Source organism: Trichomycterus rosablanca, chromosome 5, assembly GCF_030014385.1.
Source record: "Trichomycterus rosablanca isolate fTriRos1 chromosome 5, fTriRos1.hap1, whole genome shotgun sequence".
Taxonomy (NCBI): Eukaryota; Metazoa; Chordata; class Actinopteri; order Siluriformes; family Trichomycteridae; genus Trichomycterus; species Trichomycterus rosablanca.
The window spans coordinates 9,157,084-9,178,854 of NC_085992.1; the positions used below are offsets into that span (position 1 = coordinate 9,157,084).

Genomic DNA, 21,771 nt, shown 5'->3' on the forward strand with positions numbered 1-21,771 from the left:
ACAAAAAAAACATACAGTTCAACATATGGCAGTGCTAGATTTGTTGACAGAAGGATGCCTGAAAAGAAATATGCATGAATTGACAAAGGGAACAGCATTTGGAAAAAACATAAATAACACATCAACTAACTGGAGAATAAAAAGAAAGTCTGTGGGTTAAATGCCTGAAAAACAACAGGAGAGTTTAGGGATATTTTGACGTTGAGATGCTATTACAGAAAAATTATTGAACCCATAATAGATGATGGGATGGTGAATGAAACAAAAGAGAAAGATCTGTGTGAGAGGGCTGAAAACTAAAAGGTCAGAAAGATAGGATGAAGCAAGGTCATTATGGCACTTTGTATTTATTTAATATTTCATTTTCATCAACTTTTATCCTGGTCAGGTTCATGTTGGGTAAAGCTTCATCGAGAAACACTGTACACAAGGCAGGAATACCCTGGACAGGGTGCCAGTCCATCACAGGGAGCCACCCCCTACCTCAGATATAGCTAATCATGTCTGTGTAAACACCCAGCTGGTCAAAAGCACTGCTCAGAGCTTGGTTTAAATGGGCTAGCGTGATAGACCGCTGCACCATCTGAGTACTAGGAGAATTCAGAATTATAACATTTCCTCTGTTCTGTTAAAGCGGGGAGCAGCTGAACTCTGTATTATTTAAGGCTTATGAGGGAGCTGGATTTGATAGCAGTATGAATACAGTTGCAGCAGTCTAGAAGACTAGTGCTGTGTTCTACTTTTAAGTGGTGAGTTATGTAATTTATGACCTTCATGCCTTCAGATTACACAGTAGGAAAAAAACACAGATGCCGCCGCTAAAGTTTGTCCTTGGTTTGCTCTGTCAGAACAACAAACGCTTAAGAACATTGTTTCTTTAGCAGAACACTAACAGTCTTAATGATTATGCAATGCCTGACAATACAGCTCACAACATACAGATGTTGGACACCACAGGACTTCTTCAAAAATCTATTGGAGTCCAGTTCCCTGTGGGTCAGAGCTGTTTTGACAGAATTTGTGGCTCATTAGTGTTTATTTTAAGAATTTCATTGTACAGTGTAACTGCTGGTTCTTCTGTGCACATGACAATAAAACTCTTGAATCTTGAATATTCTATAGAAATATAAATACACATGCAGTCACATGCACTATACAACATGAATTTTTGGGGGTCCAAGAGTTTGGGCTCCATGTTATCAAAAGATTTTGGGTATGGGGCGCCCAGGTGGTGCAAGGATAATCTGCTAGCACCCTAGTAGCAAGATTCTGAGCTCCTGGGTTTGAAAAAAATTGGCCTCCAGTCTGCTGGGTGGGAAAGACCGGACTAAGCTGTTAGATTATTAATGCTGTGTAAGGACCTTGGTTGCCCAGGGCGAAACCGAACTCACACACAACTCCACTGAAGTATGAAGGAAAAAAAAGGGATCGGTGAACTGCAAACATGTACACGAATATACACCCTCCTTGGATGCCATCAGGGTCCCCAGCAGTGGACTGGCTATGCTATATTGGATGGAAAAGGGGGAAAAGGATTTTGGAAATGTAGAGAAATCCCAGTCCATGGTAAATAGTTTCTTTCTTGTTCACCAAGCAGTTTTTATTTTATTTTTGCTGTGAAACACTGGGCGCAAGGTGGGAATACCCTAGACAGGGTGTCAATCCATCACTGGGCGCCAATCCATCACAGAGCTTTCACCCACCTTCCAGACACAGCCAATCATGTCTGTGTAATATCTACTAATACCTATTGTGAATACTTTCACTTTAAATGCCAATTTTTGGTCATTAGCAATAGTTCTCAAATATTGTATGCATTTATGTGGTCCATACAGACAAAAAACAAGTGAAGACAGTGCAGAAGAGGGTTATATTAGGTAACAGATCTGTATATAAATATAGGGATTGGAATAACAAGAAAAACAGAAGTAATCCAGTAATTAGGTAAAAGGAACAGAAAAGGCAAATGTTGTGTTTTCTTGCTGACCACGCAGGGGACAATTTTTATAATGCATTGTGAGAGGAGAAACTACAGGAAACTAATTGGCACTGAGAATGAAGGAGGAGAATTTGGAGAAAGCAGAACGCTCAGAACAAAGTGAGTGGGTTTGAAACTTACAGAGACGGAAAAGAGGGACATAATGAGGTGTAGGAGTGGGTCTGAGACTGAGGGAGATGATGGAAAGTCCGGAAGGATGGAAATATAATGGGAAAAGAATGAGCAGGAGGAGGAAATACAGTATTTTTATCACGCTGAGTATAATACCTTGATCTACACTGCGAGTCAAAAAAATGGACCTGTGTAACTTTGCCCATAACTTTGGCAAATGTTGATCAATTTTCCAAAATTCGTTTAAGTGTTGCATTCAGAATTTAATTTGCGTAAAAGTAATTATTATATTAAATGGGTGACATGGTGGCTCTATGGGTAGCACTGTCGCCTTGAAGCAAAAAGGTCCTGGGTTCTATTCCCAGGTCCTGTCTCCTACCTTTTGCCCAGTGGATTGGACCCACCGTGATCCTGAATAGGATAAAGTGATGTCAAAACAGACAATGAATAAATGATTATTATATTGCCCACCACACCTTAAGCATGTAGCTACAGTACCTTGTAATAATAATAATAATTTTCACAAACAATTATATATTTTTATTATTAATAAATAACAACTTAATGGTCAAATTCAACACTGGTTATCTGTTTTTGAAATGTTTGTATGAAAGAATTTTGAAATTTGATCATCATTTGCCAAATCTGGGCAAAGATACAGAGGTCCCGTTTTACTTACAGTGTATACTTTATTATTTTCTTTATTTGCTATTTATGACAATTTAAGTTAGGACAGTAGTTATTTATTAGTAGTTACCTACCAAAATCACTTCACAATAATTAGGTTAGGCGCTCGAGTTCGGCTGTGGTCTATTATGCTAGCCTACAACTGCTCAGACCCAGGATTAAATCTCAGCAGTGCTATCAGCCAGTTGTTGTCTACACAGATTTGAATGGTGATGACTGGAAGGGATGGCTGAATTCCTGTGATGGATCAGCGTTGTGTAGAGGGTATTCTTGTCTTGTGCCCAGTATTTCCTGGTGAAACCAGGTGGACCTGCTACGACCCTGACCAGGATAAAGCAGTGATGAAAATGAAATGAAATTAAACAGTTAGGTTACTAGCATAAACACTAGATTATTGATGCTACTGTGGTGTGAAAAGTAATTACCCCTTTCCAATTGTGTATTTGTCAGATCGAATGGTTTTAGATTAAAGCAAACATATTATGCACAAATAATTTTGTGTAACTGTCATTTAAGAAGAAGAAGAATGCCTTTATTTGTACATATATGTACATACAGTATACAGGTGAACAGTACAATGAAATTCTTTTTCCACATAAGCTGGCCTGCTTGGATGCTGGGGTCAGACATTGTAGCTTTACGGTTAGCAGATAGGGTTAAAGGCCTTGCTCAAGGACCAAACAGTGGCTGCATAGCAGAGCCTGGATTTGAACCAACAATTCTTCTGATTGAGAGCCCACGCCCACTAGGCTACCACTGTCCCAAGGGATTTAGGGGTCAAAGCTATCTAACATATCTCCATTATGGAAAATATTTGTAATAACAGCCAATCAAAATGAGGGCAAGTCATTTTTAGATTACTTTCATAAAAGATGTTGACAGGAACTAGGTAAATAGTTGGTAAGATTCGATCTCAGTCTTGACTTTTACTGTCTAGCTGCATTTTCTCACTATGTCTTGACCTAGACTTCAAAACTGTATACGCAGTCTTTACTGAGGTGGGTTATTCATGGTGTCAGATTTGTCTTGACTTAATAAAAGTTGTCTACAGCCTTACTATAGTTACCAAAATTAAGTTAAGATTTACGTCTGTAATAGTAATTTGTTAACATCACATTAACTTACCTAAAGGATTTAAGAATACGCTCGTTCTCTCTCTCTCTCTCTCGTTCTCTCTCTCTCACTCTCACACACACACACACACACACACACACACACACATACACACTGACTTCCTGCTGACCGGATCTCAGGTTCTGCTGTGGCACTCTTGACCGTGATGTTCTCTTGTCTCATCCACCCCTTTGTAGATTGATTACTTCTGTCTGGACTCTATGGAGACAGACTGACCCAGATGGGGGGAACAAACTCACCAATGTGTCCAAAAAATACACAGATAACGTTTCTCTAATAAGAAAGCATCACATTCAAATCTTATCTCTGAGTGGCTGGAGTGTTATAGCTGATCTCATGATAAACCATGAATAGCTGTCGTCCTTTTATAAGTCTGTCCTGATTTATTCTTTAAAACAAACCAGCGCTGAAATGCCAGTGGTGACAGATTCAGCTTAATAACTGTGAACTGGAAAATGAGATTTGCTATTTGCATACTATCAGTAGGACCGTATATTGTCCTAAAAGAGAGAAAATGTATTTTAATAAGACATGTCAAGTCAAGCATTTACAGTTAGAATGTAAGGGACATGTATTTTATAACTGCCTTTGAATTTCTATGGCTTGGCCAATAAAGTACATTCAGAAATTTGAAGACAATCAAGTGTTGTTTTGGCTGTATGCTTTGAGTCAATGTCATGTTAAGAGGTGAATTACCCCCCAACCATTTTAGGTGTTTTTGTAAGAAGTTTCTTCTTTATTGCACCCAAATATATAACATTAAAACCACCTCCTTGTTTTTACACTCACTGTCCATTTAATCAGCTCCACTTACCATATACAGTGTATCACAAAAGTGAGTACACCCCTCACATTTCTGCAGATATTTAAGTATATCTTTTCATGGGACAACACTGACAAAATGACACTTTGGCACAATGAAAAGTAGTCTGTGTGCAGCTTATATAACAGTGTAAATTTATTCTTCCCTCAAAATAACTCAATATACAGCCATTAATGTCTAAACCACCGGCAACAAAAGTGAGTACACCTCTTAGTGAAAGTTCCTGAAGTGTCAATATTTTGTGTGGCCACCATTATTTCCCAGAACTGCCTTAACTCTCCTGGGCATGGAGTTTACCAGAGCTTCACAGGTTGCCACTGGAATGCTTTTCCACTCCTCCATGACGACATCACGGAGCTGGCGGATATTCGAGACTTTGCGCTCCTCCACCTTCCGCTTGAGGATGCCCCAAAGATGTTCTATTGGGTTTAGGTCTGGAGACATGCTTGGCCAGTCCATCACCTTTACCCTCAGCCTCTTCAATAAAGCAGTGGCCGTCTTAGAGGTGTGTTTGGGGTCATTATCATGCTGGAACACTGCCCTGCGACCCAGTTTCCGGAGGGAGGGGATCATGCTCTGCTTCAGTATTTCACAGTACATATTGGAGTTCATGTGTCCCTCAATGAAATGTAACTCCCCAACACCTGCTGCACTCATGCAGCCCCAGACCATGGCATTCCCACCACCATGCTTGACTGTAGGCATGACACACTTATCTTTGTACTCCTCACCTGATTGCCGCCACACATGCTTGAGACCATCTGAACCAAACAAATGAATCTTGGTCTCATCAGACCATAGGACATGGTTCCAGTAATCCATGTCCTTTGTTGACATGTCTTCAGCAAACTGTTTGCGGGCTTTCTTGTGTAGAGACTTCAGAAGAGGCTTCCTTCTGGGGTGACAGCCATGCAGACCAATTTGATGTAGTGTGCGGCGTATGGTCTGAGCACTGACAGGCTGACCCCCCACCTTTTCAATCTCTGCAGCAATGCTGACAGCACTCCTGCGCCTATCTTTCAAAGACAGCAGTTGGATGTGACGCTGAGCACGTGCACTCAGCTTCTTTGGACGACCAACGCGAGGTCTGTTATGAGTGGACCCTGCTCTTTTAAAACGCTGGATGATCTTGGCCACTGTGCTGCAGCTCAGTTTCAGGGTGTTGGCAATCTTCTTGTAGCCTTGGCCATCTTCATGTAGCGCAACAATTCGTCTTTTAAGATCCTCAGAGAGTTCTTTGCCATGAGGTGCCATGTTGGAACTTTCAGTGACCAGTATGAGAGAGTGTGAGAGCTGTACTACTAAATTGAGCACACCTGCTCCCTATGCACACCTGAGAGCTAGTAACACTAACAAATCACATGACATTTTGGAGGGAAAATGACAAGCAGTGCTCAATTTGGACATTTAAGGGTGTAGTCTCTTAGGGGTATACTCACTTTTGTTGCCGGTGGTTTAGACATTAATGGCTGTATATTGAGTTATTTTGAGGGAAGAATAAATTTACACTGTTATATAAGCTGCACACAGACTACTTTTCATTGTGTCAAAGTGTCATTTTGTCAGTGTTGTCCCATGAAAAGATATACTTAAATATCTTTTGTGATACACTGTAGAAGCACTTTGTAGTTCTACAATTACTGACAGTAGTCCATCTGTTTCTCTGCATGCTTTGTTAGCCCCCTTTCATGCTGTTCTTCAATGGTCAGGACTCTCCCAGGACAAACTACAGAGTAGGTATTATTTGGGTGGTGGATGATTCTCAGCACTGCAGTGACACTGACATGGTGGTGGTGTGTTAGTGTGTGTTGTGCTGGTATGAGTGGATAAGACACAGCAATGCTGATGGAGTTTTTAAACACCTCATTGTCACTTCTGGACTGAGAATAGTCCACCAACCAAAAGTATCCAGCCAACAGCGCCTCGTGGGCAGCGTTCTGTGACCACTGATGAAGGTCTAGAAGATGACCAACTCAAACAGCAGCAATAGATGAGCGATCGTCTCTGACTTTGCATCTACAAGGTGGACCAACTAGGTAGGAGTGTCTAATAGAGTGGACAGTGAGTGGACACTGTATTTAAAAACTCCATCAGCATTGCTGTGTCTTATCCACTCATACCAGCACAACACACACAAACACACCACCACCATGTCAGTGTCACTGCAGTGCTGAGAATGATCCATCACCTAAATAATACCTGCTCTGTCATGGTCCGGTGGGGGTCCTGACCATTGAAGAACAGAGCTAAAAGCAGGCTAAAAAAGTATTTAAAGAAACAGATGGACTACAGTCAGTAATTGTAGAACTTCAAAGTGCTTCTATATGGTAAGTGGAGCTGATAAAATGGACAGTGTGTGTAGAAACCAGGAGGTGGTTTTAATGTTATGGCTGATTGGTGTATATGTATATATATATATATATATATGTGTGTGTGTGTGTGTGTGTATATACAGTGTATCACAAAAGTGAGTACACCCCTCACATTTCTGCAGATATTTAAGTATATCTTTTCATGGGACAACACTGACAAAATGACACTTTGACACAATGAAAAGTAGTCTGTGTGCAGCTTATATAACAGTGTAAATTTATTCTTCCCTCAAAATAACTCAATATACAGCCATTAATGTCTAAACCACCGGCAACAAAAGTGAGTACACCCCTAAGAGACTACACCCCTAAATGTCCAAATTGAGCACTGCTTGTCATTTTCCCTCCAAAATGTCATGTGATTTGTTAGTGTTACTAGGTCTCAGGTGTGCATAGGGAGCAGGTGTGTTCAATTTAGTAGTACAGCTCTCACACTCTCTCATACTGGTCACTGAAAGTTCCAACATGGCACCTCATGGCAAAGAACTCTCTGAGGATCTTAAAAGACGAATTGTTGCGCTACATGAAGATGGCCAAGGCTACAAGAAGATTGCCAACACCCTGAAACTGAGCTGCAGCACAGTGGCCAAGATCATCCAGCGTTTTAAAAGAGCAGGGTCCACTCAGAACAGACCTCGCGTTGGTCGTCCAAAGAAGCTGAGTGCACGTGCTCAGCGTCACATGCAAGTGCTGTTTTTGAAAGATAGGTGCAGGAGTGCTATCAGCATTGCTGCAGAGATTGAAAAGGTGGGGGGTCAGCCTGTCAGTGCTCAGACCATACGCCGCACACTACATCAAATTGGTCTGCATGGCTGTCACCCCAGAAGGAAGCCTCTTCTGAAGTCTCTACACAAGAAAGCCCGCAAACAGTTTGCTGAAGACATGTCAACAAAGGACATGGATTACTGGAACCATGTCCTATGGTCTGATGAGACCAAGATTCATTTGTTTGGTTCAGATGGTCTCAAGCATGTGTGGCGGCAATCAGGTGAGGAGTACAAAGATAAGTGTGTCATGCCTACAGTCAAGCATGGTGGTGGGAATGCCATGGTCTGGGGCTGCATGAGTGCAGCAGGTGTTGGGGAGTTACATTTCATTGAGAGACACATGAACTCCAATATGTACTGTGAAATACTGAGCAGAGCATGATCCCCTCCCTCCGGAAACTGGGTCGCAGGGCAGTGTTCCAGCATGATAATGACCCCAAACACACCTCTAAGACGACCACTGCTTCATTGAAGAGGCTGAGGGTAAAGGTGATGGACTGGCCAAGCATGTCTCCAGACCTAAACCCAATAGAACATCTTTGGGGCATCCTCAAGCGGAAGGTGGAGGAGCGCAAAGTCTCGAATATCCGCCAGCTCCGTGATGTCGTCATGGAGGAGTGGAAAAGTATTCCAGTGGCAACCTGTGAAGCTCTGGTAAACTCCATGCCCAGGAGAGTTAAGGCAGTTCTGGGAAATAATGGTGGCCACACAAAATATTGACACTTCAGGAACTTTCACTAAGGGGTGTACTCACTTTTGTTGCCAGTGGTTTAGACATTAATGGCTGTATATTGAGTTATTTTGAGGGAAGAATAAATTTACACTGTTATATAAGCTGCACACAGACTACTTTTCATTGTGTCAAAGTGTCATTTTGTCAGTGTTGTCCCATGAAAAGATATACTTAAATATCTGCAGAAATGTGAGGGGTGTACTCACTTTTGTGATACACTGTATATATATACAGTATATATATATATATATATATATATATATATATATATATACAGTACAGGCCAAAAGTTTGGACACACCTTCTCATTCCTGTGGTTTCTCTTAATTTTTTTAAATTTTCTACATTGTAGATTAATACTAAAGACATCCAAACTATGAAGGAACACATATGGAATTATGTAGTAAACAAAAAAGTGTTAAACAAACCAGAATATGTTTTATATTTTAGATTCTTCAAAGTAGCCATCTTTTGCTTTAATGACAGATTTGCACACTCTTTGAAATGTTCTCAACCAGCTTTATTAGGTTTCCACCTGGAATGGTTTTCAATGAATGTTTGTGCCTTGTCTAGAGTGAATTTCTGGAATTTGTTGCTTTTTTAATGTGTTTGAGACCATCAGTTGGGTTGTGCAGAGGTAGAGTTGGTAAAATATAAAACATATTCTGGTTTGTTTAACACTTTTTGGTTCACTACATAATTCTTCATAGTTTGGATGTCTTCAGTATTAATCTACAATGTAGAAAATAAAAATAATCAAGAAAAAACATTGAAGAGAAGGTGTGTCCAAACTTTTGGCTGGTGTGTCCAAACTTTTGGCCTGTACTGTATATATATGTATGTGTGTGTGTGTGTATATACGTATATACTGTATATATACAGTGTATCACAAAAGTGAGTACACCCCTCACATTTCTGCAAATATTTTATTATATCTTTTCATGGGACAACACTATAGAAATAAAACTTGGATATAACTTGAACATGTCCAAATTGTGCCCAAAGTGTCAATATTTTGTGTGACCACCATATTATCCAGCACTGCCTTAACCCTCCTGGGCATGGAATTCACCAGAGCTGCACAGGTTGCTACTGGAATCCTCTTCCACTCCTCCATGATGACATCACGGAGCTGGTGGATGTTAGACACCTTGAACTCCTCCACCTTCCACTTGAGGATGCGCCACAGGTGCTCAATTGGGTTTAGTCCATCACCTTTACCTTCAGCTTCCTCAGCAAGGCAGTTGTCATCTTGGAGGTTGTGTTTGGGGTCGTTATCCTGTTGGAAAACTGCCATGAGGCCCAGTTTTCGAAGGGAGGGGATCATGCTCTGTTTCAGAATGTCACAGTACATGTTGGAATTCATGTTTCCCTCAATGAACTGCAGCTCCCCAGTGCCAGCAACACTCATGCAGCCCAAGACCATGATGCTACCACCACCATGCTTGACTGTAGGCAAGATACAGTTGTCTTGGTACTTCTCACCAGGGCGCTGGACACCATCTGAGCCAAACAAGTTTATCTTGGTCTCGTCAGACCACAGGGCATTCCAGTAATCCATGTTCTTGGACTGCTTGTTCTCAGCAAACTGTTTGCGGGCTTTCTTGTGCGTCAGCTTCCTTCTGGGATGACGACCATGCAGACCGAGTTGATGCAGTGTGCGGCGTATGGTCTGAGCACTGACAGGCTGACCTCCCACGTCTTCAACCTCTGCAGCAATGCTGGCAGCACTCATGTGTCTATTTTTTAAAGCCAACCTCTGGATATGACGCCGAACACGTGGACTCAACTTCTTTGGTCGACCCTGGCGAAGCCTGTTCCGAGTGGAACCTGTCCTGGAAAACCGCTGTATGACCTTGGCCACCATGCTGTAGCTCAGTTTCAGGGTGTTAGCAATCTTCTTATAGCCTAGGCCATCTTTGTGGAGAGCAACAATTCTATTTCTCACATCCTCAGAGAGTTCTTTGCCATGAGGTGCCATGTTGAATATCCAGTGGCCAGTATGAGAGAATTGTACCCAAAACACCAAATTTAACAGCCCTGCTCCCCATTTACACCTGGGACCTTGACACATGACACCAGGGAGGGACAACGGCACATTTGGGCACAATTTGGACATGTTCACTGTGGGGTGTACTCACTTATGTTGCCAGCTATTTAGACATTAATGGCTGTGTGTTGAGTTATTTTCAGAAGACAGTAAATCTACACTGCTATACAAGCTGTACACTGACTACTCTAAGTTATATCCAAGTTTCATGTCTATAGTGTTGTCCCATGAAAAGATATAATGAAATATTTGCAGAAATGTGAGGGGTGTACTCACTTTTGTGATACACTGTATATATACTGTATATATACAGTATATATATATATACACACCGATCAGCCATAACATTAAAACCACCTACTGGTGGTTTATGGATGGATGGATGGATGGATGGATGGATGGATGGATGGATGGATGGATGGATGGATGGATTAGATGGATGGATGGATGGATGGATGGATTAGATGGATGGATTAGATGGATTAGATGGATGGATGGATGGATGGATAGATTGATTTTCTGGAAGTTGGGTTTGTAAATAGTCCAAAAAAGCCTTAACTGCTTGGCAGAAATCTCATGTCTTAGCTGCACTTTGACATTCTGCTATGATGAAGCATCCAAAAGGAGATACTATATCCAATTAGTGCTTGATGTTTATGGTGCACTTGCATTACAGTGTGACACATTTGGATCATAGTTCTTTTTAAGTTGCAGTCTGAACAGCATATGCAATTTTTTTGAGTTTAAAAGCATAGCAAGCACAACAAATTAGTACACTGCAACCCCCCGCCCATCCACACACACACACACACTAGCTAGCATTGCACACTAAGAATGTCAATGTAAATGCTGCTGTAGGTCCAACTAATAAGAAATCAGTTATTTAAATAAGAATGTTTCAAAGTCTTTCAAACTTACTTTGAAAGTGACTTTTTGAACCTAATTTGACTGGCAGATCAAATATGAAATTGCTAAATTGCTAATGAAGTTCTTTTTAACTATAGACATGACTAAGATATCTGCAGTGTTATGTATGCAGTGTATATGCACCGTGAGGGTTCCTGTGCATGAGGAAGTATTAAATAGAGAATTAAATAAATTTAGTATGATGTGTTTTTCAGTTGTTGACAGTAAACCCGGAACATCGATTCTGCAGTCTCGCCCACATGCAGACAGCCCCCTACCTCTCAGACGTGAACTGGGACGCCGTCCACGAGAAGAAGATGGAGCCTGGATTTGTTCCCAATGTAGGAGCCAATTAAACACATCAACACAGTAGACAGCTCATGCTGGAATCAAATGCAAATACAATACAAACAGATGACATGCTGTGCACACACAGATTAGCACATAGACTTGCCAAAATAAGGGACAGTTTATACTCAGTTCTCATTGGTTACAGATGGGTGGTCCTAGCACCAGCCAAAGATAGCACGTATGAAGCATGTAGCATGTACTGTACATACATCAGTATATACACAAAAGCATGTGGACACCTACACTTTACACCTACAGATAGCAAATAACAAAAACAGGTGCTATAACAAAAATTGTTATAGCAGTGACTTTAAAAAAGTGAATAAAGCACAAAATTATTATAATAACTTTTATTTCCATAAATGCAAACGCACTGAAAATACTACACTTTCAATTCTAAATCAAAACATTAACTAAATGTAGCCAGTTTGTGTTCATCATTTACAGAAAATTAAGAAAAATGAATATTAGGCTGTTCAAAAAAATAGCAGTGCCAGCAAACTAAAAAAATGTATCTATAACATGAAAAAATGTTTGAGGTTTCACTTTACTTTAAATTACTGAACTAATATTCAGTGGCATAACAATTGTTTCCGAGATCTGTGTTGCATGGAGTCGACCAACTTCTGGCACATCTGAACAGGTATTCCAGTCCAGAATGATTAGACTACATTCCACAGTTCTTCTGCAATTTTGGGTTTTGCCTCAAAAAAACGTGTTTCAGACGTCAGCCCACAAGTTCTCTCTGGGATTGAAGTCAGGGGATTGGGCTGGCCACTCTATTACCTCAATCTTGTTTGTCTGTAACCAAGATGTTTTGGGTCATTGTCATGTTGAAACACCCATTTTAAGGACATTTCTTCTTCGACATAGCGCAACATGATCTCCTCAAGTATTCTGATATATTTAAACTGATCCATGATCCCTCGTATGTGATAAATAGGCGTAACACCATGGTATGAAAAACATCCCCATATCATCATTTTGTACCACCGTGCTTTACTACCTTCACAGTGTACTGTGGCTTGAATTCAGTGCTCGAGGGTCGTCTGACATACTGTCTACGGCCACTAGACCCAAAAAGAACAATTTTGCTTTCATCAGTCCACAAATGTTGAGCCATTTCTCTTTGGACCAGTCAATGTGTTCCTTGGCAAATTTAAACCCATTCAGGACATGTCTTTTTCTTAACAACGGGACTTTGCAGGAGTTCTTGCTGGTAAATTGGCTGCACTTAATCATCTTCTGTACTCACTGGTAACTCCAGATGTTCCTTGATCTTTCTGGTGGTGATCATTGGCTGAGCCTTTGCCATTCTGGCTATTCTCTGATCCATTCGAACAGTAGTTCCACGCTTCCTTCTGCGTCTTTCAGGTTTTGGTTGTCACTTTAAGGCATTTTAGCTGAGCAGGCTATAATTTGCTGTACTTCTCTGTATGTTTTTTCCCTCTACAATCAACTTTTTAATCAAAGTACGCTGTTCATCAGAACAATGTCTGGAACAACCCATTTTACCCAGTATTTCAAAAGGAAATGTGCTATGACCAAGCTGTGCAACATTTGCCACCCTCCTACCTTAAATAAGGGCCAAAATTGACACCCGTTCTTCTGCAGAATGAATGACTTCACCAATTGAACTCTTCACTGCTATTATTTTGAACAACCCCCTTTCAATCAATGCTTCAATTACTCAGAATGAGTGGGATGCATGTCCTAATTGTTTGGTTTGTTTTGTTTTCAATACTCTACTACACTTTCAAGTGAATTTTTTGCTATGTAGAAATATCACTTCTACTAAAAACAGTGATTTATCAAGTTAATGGTGTTGGACTGCTATTTTTTTGAACACCACTGTACATGAGCTTTTATGACATCCTATTTTTGATATGGAGTTAAAGCCCCTTTGCAGTTATAACAGTTTCCACTCTTGTGAGAGGGCTTTTTACAAGATTTTGGAGTGTGTATGTGGGTTACCCATTCACCCAGAAAAGCATTTGTGATGAGAGGGTCAGGTTCTTCCACAACAAACTCTCCCAACCATGCCTTTATGGACCTTGCTTTGTTCACTGGTCTTGCTATAAGAGATAATGGCCTTCCCCAAACTGTTCCAACAAAGTTGCAAGAATATAATTGTTCAAAATAGCTTGGTTCCAGAAGCATTAAAATTTATCTTTACTGAAGCTAAAGGGCCCAGGCCAGCCCCTGAAAAACAACCCCAGAGCATTATCCATCCTCCACCAAACTTTACAGTTGGCACAATGTAGTCAGGAAGGTAACATTCTCCTGTTAATGCAAGCTACCCATACTGACCCTAACTGACCCCAGCTTTGGAGCTTCATGCTGGTAACAATTGTCCTTTATTTCTGTGACCTAAAGAACACAATGTCTGTAATTTAATAAACAATAATAAACGTTCTGAAGCTCAGACCACATGAACATGTTTCCACAGTACATAAGACCATTTCAGGTCAGCCTGAGCCAAGAGAAGTCAGCTGCATTTTTAGATGTTGACGTATCCCTTCCACTGTGCATTGTACAGTGTTAACCTGCATTATTAATGCAGCAATGAACAGTGTATATTCATAGGTATTTGTGGATTTCTGCCTGTCTTTGTTTCAATACAGATAAAGGGGGATTAAAAAGTATTGCTTTATGTATTTATTTTATATTATACTTTATATTTTTTGTATACCATCCCAACTTTTTAGCAAATTAGATGTTTTTGTTTGTTTAGAAATTATCCATAACCCCCCCTCCCCCCCATAGATAAACCTGTTGTAGATGGGTGTAAGATAAAACAAAAAAGACTTAGATTCAGAAATGTTTGAAACATTGTTTCCTCTTATTTAGCATTATGTATTTTGTGTGTTGTGTGTGGTTGAATACAGAAAGGACGTCTGCATTGTGACCCCACCTTTGAGTTGGAGGAGATGATTTTGGAGTCTCGTCCTCTCCATAAAAAGAAAAAACGTCTGGCAAAGAACAGATCCAGAGATAACAGCAAGGATTCTCAATCTGTGAGTACTCTGGACTTTCAAAATCAGAATAAATATAAAAAATGTATTTGTATTTATCAAGCCTTTCAGAATCATGTTTACAGTGTTCTTCAGGATAAAATGACTCACTGCTCAGAACTGTCTGGCATTTACATTAGCAAACTTATACTTGCTGAGAAGTAGGACTTATGTTTAAAGATATGTTTTATTTCTGCCTACTAACTCTAAGCCTGTAGCTTTTAAATGTATGTGTATTTAGGGCAAGTATATAGAAGTTAAGTTATATTGTGTTCTTTTCAAAATTATAGTTCCATAGACTGTATATGGATCAAACAATCCTAGTAATAATAATAAAAGTCCCTGAGCAAAGAACTCAATTCTCAATTACTTAAATTGTATTCATACATAATTGTAAGTTGCTTTAGATGAATGTGTCTGCTAAATGCTACAAATGTAAATGTAAGCAGTTACAACCAACTTCCTATTCTGAGAGGTTTTTCCATTATTAGTCTGTCACACCATAGCCTGAATGTGAATATGAATTTAATTATGAATGTACACTAGAAGGACAAAAGTACAGTATGTAAACACCTGACCACTGCCCAAAACTGGGGGCAATAATTGTAGCACCCCCTACAACATGCTCCACTCTTCTGGAAAGGCTTTCCACATGTGTTTTTAATGTGTCTGTGGAAATTTTGCCCATTTTGTCAGAAGAACATTTGTGAGGTCAGGCACTGGTGGCCTGGTGCCCAATCAACAATTCAATTCATCCCAAAGATGTTCAGTAGGATTAAGGTCAGAGCTCAGTGGACCCTGATTTGTGATACAGGGACCTTGATGCACTGTGTGTGTGTGTGTGTGTGTGTGTGTGTGTGTGTGTGTGTGTGTGTGTGTGTGTGTGTGTGATTGTGTGTGTGTGTGTGTGTGTGTGTGTGTGTGTGTGTGTGTGTGTGTGTGTGTGAGAGTGTGTGTGTGTGAGTGAGTGAGTGTGTGTGTGTGTGTGAATATCATGATTGAAATTCAAATTGATCGTATTATACTGTGGAACTCTAACTTTATATTGTCACGTGCAGGACTGTTTTACACTTATTATTTCATGGAAATTTATTCTCATTAAGAATGATTGACAGGCCTCTGATCTGAGGCTTCAAGCTCATCTTTCTAAAATAATCACTATTTTATTAAACACTGCCTTTATTAAACACTGTCTTAAAGTCCTGAGGGTATTTATGGACTCTGGGGCTCTTGCTTCTCCTATCTACGTACGAGGAGCTTCGTTTTATTAAATGTAGCCAGTATTATCATTTTTCCTTATCAGTAAGCTAATGCAGCTAGTTTCACTAATAAGACTCTCCTCAGGCTCTGGAACACAAGATCCTCCTTTATTACCTGGATGATTAAATTATGAGGCTTTCAGTGCTGTTGTTCAGGTCCTCCGGCACTGTAGAAAATATAAGATGCTATTTATAGCCCACACTAAATATCTAACCTGAGCAAAAACAAGCCAGACACAAAAAGATAAAGCTATTCTGGAATCAAGCGTTCTGTACATAATTTCAGCCATAACCGCAGGGGAGACAGAGGAGTAAAAGGCAGGTTTATTCTTAGAAGGTTAGACTGTCTGTTGCTGACCTATGGCTGCTTGTGCTTTCTACAGGAGAATGAATATCTACAGGAGTGCCTTGAAGTCGTGCAGCAAGAGTTTGTGATCTTCAACCGAGAAAAGTGAGAAAACACAATAAAACCATGTGCACTGATTACAAAAGACTGTGTGATACACTCATTATGACTATTTTTTACTTAGCATCTCATCTCCTGAGGGGAATTTCATTATATTTGCATCATTACTTTATTGATGTTGTTTGTTATTCAGGAAATATAATTGGTTAATAGGGGCAGCACAGTGGCATATGAAATAGTGTGGGTGCCATAAACCTCCAGAGTCGTAGTGAACTTGACCCTTAGGTCACTGTCTTCTGTGATAAAGGGATTTTTTTCATTATCCCACCATCCAAAAGCATGCTAGTGGGTGGATTGACTACTTAAAGTTGCGCCAAGGTGTAAATCAGTAAGTGGGTGATGCTTTGGGATGGACTAAGACCAGGATGTATTCCCACCATGCATAGGATTTAAATGCACTGTGAGATGGATCAGGATAAAGTGGTTATTGAAGATTAACACAGATCAGCCATAACATTAAAAGCACCTCCTTGTTTCTACACTCACTGTCCATTTTATCAGCTCCACTTTGTAGTTCTACAATTACTGACTGTAGTCTATCTGTTTCTCTGCATGCTTTGTTAGCCTGCTCTTACCCTGTTCTTCAATGGTCAGGACTCTCCCAGGACCACTACAGAGCAGGTATTATTTGGTTGGTGGGTCATTCTCAGCACTGCAGTGACACTGACATGGTGGTGGTGTGTTAGTGTGTGGATGAGTGGATAAGACACAGGGGCGCTGATGGAGTTTTTAAACACCTTACTGTCACTGCTGGACTGAGAATAGTCCACCAACCTAAAATATCCAGCCAACAGTGCCCTGTGGGCAGCGTCCTGTGACCACTGATGAAGGTCTAGAAGATGACCAACTCAAACAGCAGCAATAGATGAGCGATCATCTCTGACTTTGCATCTACAAGGTGGACCAACTAGGTAGGAGTGTCTAATAGAGTGAACAGTGAGAGGACACGGTATTTAAAAACTCCAGCAATGCTGCTGTGTCTGATCCACTCATACCAGCACAACACACACTAACAAACCACCACCATGTCAGTGTCACTGCAGTGCTGAGAATGATCCACCACCTAAATAATACCTGCTCTGTGGGGGTCCTGACCATTGAAGAACAGCATAAAAGCTGCTTCTATATGGTAAGTGGGGCTGATAAAATGTTATGTTATATGTTAATGTTATGGCTGATCAGTGTATAAATAAAGAAAAGGTCAGTTATAGTGAAATACAGTTTACCTACAAGAAAAGAAAAAAATGTTCTGGCAGATTCTCATATAAATATAACAGAGCTCTCTCTAAAAGCATAACATCTGTGTAATATAATTTATTTAATAAACGTCAACCCAGTGACTTGTTCCCTGGTTTCATCTTCATTAAAGCAAACCTCTACAGATGCTGTTAGCAAATCATCTTGCACATTTTTACAGGAAAATAAACCTAAAACTAACTATAATTACAATGCTGTAAAAAATGCCCCTACCCAGTTATTTCTGGTTTTGCAGATTTGTTGCACATTGTTTCAGATGTTTAAACTATATGTAATATTAGACAAAGATAACCCAAGTAAACACCAAATGCTTTTTGTACATGATGATTCATTTATATATTTATTGAGGACAGAATGTAGCCGAATAAACAATTCTGCAAAATATATTGAGCCAAAATTCCTCCACAGCGATGTCAAAGACTCATCACAAGTTATTACAAATGTTTGATTGCAGTCACTGGCAAAGGTAACACAACCAGTTATTAGGTTTAGGGGGCAATTACCTTTTCACATGAGTGATAAATGTTTTGAATAAATATCTATCCTCAGCAAAAGAGATGATTGTTTTGGCTAGAAGCTGCATTTTGTGTTTACTCGTGTTGTCTTATATTAAACTTAGTTGGAAGATCTGAAACATTTTGAATGTGTCAAATTAGCAATAGAAAAAACGGGTGAGGAGCAAATACTTTTTTACTGGACTGTACCAAGAATAAAATATGCGCATGAAATAGGTTGGTTGTATGTGTATAATTAGTTTTATTATTATATGCTTTGGGGGCAATACGGCATTCATTGTATCTGTGTATTACAAGCAGTAATTAATGTTTTATTAATTTAATTTTCATCATCCACTCCTGGCAGGTTTGGTTCCACCAGGAACAGGGCGCCAATCAATCGCTTCAGGCATCCCACCAGACATAGCCAATCACATCTGTGTAGACTCCCAGACAGTCAATATCATTGCTGGGATTTTAACCTGGATCTCAGTGATGGGCTAACATAATAGGCTGCAGTGTCAAAACACTGTCTAGGATCTGAAGCTTCTGCTTTAACAAAAGCATTGATCGTTCCAGGAGTCTGATTTCTGCTATAAATTTCAGCCATGTTTCTAGTCCTGGAGTTGTTAGAGGAGAGCATGTTTATTGGAAAGAGAAGCTGTATGCTAGAGTGTGGACTTTCCCCTGAGGGACATGCTGCTCTAAATTATTACCTTGTTTATAATGCACTAGTCACTGCATATTCAGCCCCAAATCCCGGTCTTGTAATTTGTAAAGTTCTATTTTTAGAATTGCCCTATTATTAATGACAGTCCTTAATCACTCACAAGTCTTCATAATAGCATCACTGAACATTTGTCTCACTGCCATGCATGCGTGATGCATGTTTTACATGGGAAGTAAAACAGTCCCTTCCTTAATCAAAGAAACTCACAAGAGTGCAATATCTAAATGTGATCCTAAACCTTTTTGCCATTTTTTTTAATTTGTGTTTGACTTTACTGTGTATTAGTGGGTATGTGGACACCAGTTTGACCACAAAATGTCAAATATAGTTCTAAGAGTGCAGTGGCACTGGTAGCTCAGTGGTTAAGATACGTGACTAGTGCAAATTATACAATGACAATTGGGAAGGGGGGCAACTTTATGTATTAGCTAACTAACGACCCCCACACCCAGACTGTTGTTTTTACCTCTTTTTAGGGGGTCCAGGTATTAATTAGGAGAGTCAGACACTCCCAATCCCCCTTGTAATTCGAACCATGGGACTAGTAATCAGAAGGTTGTTGTTTCAGTCTCCACCACTGCCAAATTGCCACTGTTAGGTCCCTAAGCAAGGCCCCTAACTCTCAATTGCACAAACTGTATTCAGTCATAATTGTAGCTGGGGCGGCACGGTGACTCAGTGGGTACTACTGTCATCTCACAGCAAGAAGGTCCTGGGTTTGATCCCCAGGTGGGTCCGGGTCCTTTCTGTGTAGAGTTTGCATGTTCTCCCCGTGTCTGTGTGGGTTTCCTCCAGGTGCTCCGATTTCCTCCCACAGTCCAAAGACATGCAAGTGAGGTGAATTGTTCATGACTGTGTTTGATATAACCGTGTGAACTTGTGTAATTAGTAACTACCGTTCCTGTCATGAATGTAACCAAAGTGTAAAACATGACATTAAAATCCTAATAAACATAATTGTAGCTGCTTTAAATAAAAGCATCTGCTAAATGTTGTAAAGGTTCATTTAGGATTTTTACAACCAATATGTGCTCTTTAGTAATGGTAGGAACTCACAGTAGTAGCAACATTTATATTTAACCAGGACCTAATCTCTAGTTTCTCCCCTTGTTAAGATACAGCAAAATTGGGACATAATATTTATTCTTACTGTCCTAATTCTTTTGTTTCTCCTCTCATGTGTCAGGTTTAAGAGGAGACAGGAGGAAGGCTGCATGGCGGGAGAGGGAGAGGGAACTGAAGCAGAAGGAGACCCTGACCGAGAGGTGGAGGAGGCGGAGGGGGGAACTGAGGATGAAGAAATCGAGCCTGAGCCCGAGACCTCCAAACTGAGCATGTGTGGTTCAGTGTGCTCATCTCCAGGAAGCTCGTAGCGCCTCCTGCTGGTCACTTAGGTGTCAGTGCAGTCACCATGCCTATAAATTCCTAATAGCTCCCAGCACGGACAGGGGGTAACAGCTACCGTCTCCATCGCAGTTCCATTCATCACCATACGGCTCGGGTTATGCCTATACAAGCAGCACATGACCTCCATTCTTTCACCGTTTTGTTACTAAATGGCCCCTAGATTAAGCTCAGTTTTCTATGCAACATATCTGTACAGCATGATGTAAAGTAGATATTTTAGGGGTAACAAGCCGCACTATGAATGCATGATAACACACGGAGCAATAGGACTCTGCAGTAGGGATGTTCCTAAGAGAGTGCTGGCCAAATATAGATGAGAAAATGCTGTTTTTGTGTAGCAAGAGGTTAATTATTAAATAGATGGGTATTCACTGAACTTTAGACTTGCTTTGTTTGCTGTATCTGCGGCTCCCTATATAAGTGGGCTGCAATTTACTCCTGGTTTAGCAATCCATTGATTTCTATAGATGCAGCTTCCAGATAGCAAAATGAGTGATCGTCCAGTGTCAGCCCACTTTCATCGACTTGTCCATCTATGATAAAGTCACACAAATCTATCTGGCCGAGCTTATCCACTACTGAATCTTTATGGATTATTATAAGCATTTTTGGCCTTTTATTCAAATGCCAAGAAAACTTTGAGAGTGGCTGCTGATAATGTTGCTATTTTCAGGCCAAAGTGCCATAACTGACCCCTGTGTGCCTAAACAATTATCTGCTATCTATGATTAAACAGATTTTATTTTCATTAGGTTCATTAGCTGCAAATATTTTGTGCTTACATTCGTTTGCAGTGTTATTAGCTACATTTACCAGATAGATTTTTTTTGTAGTTAAACAAAGACTAACTAAAGGTTTTAATTGGTGCAGTAGCATTACAAAAGTTTATTAAAGCACAGTATACACAAGTATTAAACACACCTACATTGCTAGTATAAAACTACAGCTTGTAGTTATAAAGCCAATTTTCATTAACAATGTTAATTTCCGTTTTAGATAGATAAATAGATACATAGATACATACACACACATACATACTTACTTACTTTATTGATCCCAAAGGAAATTAAGGCCTCAGTAACATTTAGCCCCACATTGACATTTTGGTGCTGCAAAAATTCCATCATGTTGCTGCACCTTAATGAGAGTGTTTTGTGTGTTGAAAATGATCCACCACAGTTGATAAGTAGTGGTTTTAAAAAGTCCATTTC

The 21,771-nt window shown here is 40.1% G+C and overlaps 1 protein-coding gene across 1 annotated transcript in view; it reads left to right on the forward strand.

Moving 5' to 3' along the window:
- LOC134314264 (serine/threonine-protein kinase 32C-like) overlaps positions 1-21,316 on the forward strand; it is a 151,318-nt gene extending 130,002 nt beyond the window's left edge. Inside the window, exons 9-12 of the mRNA XM_062994823.1 lie at positions 11,798-11,923; positions 14,822-14,950; positions 16,590-16,657; positions 20,340-21,316. Coding sequence (XP_062850893.1) covers positions 11,798-11,923; positions 14,822-14,950; positions 16,590-16,657; positions 20,340-20,526 — 510 coding nt within the window. The 3' untranslated portion in view covers positions 20,527-21,316. The remainder of the gene's footprint in view (positions 1-11,797; positions 11,924-14,821; positions 14,951-16,589; positions 16,658-20,339) is intronic.
- The last annotated feature ends 455 nt before the right edge of the window (positions 21,317-21,771 follow it).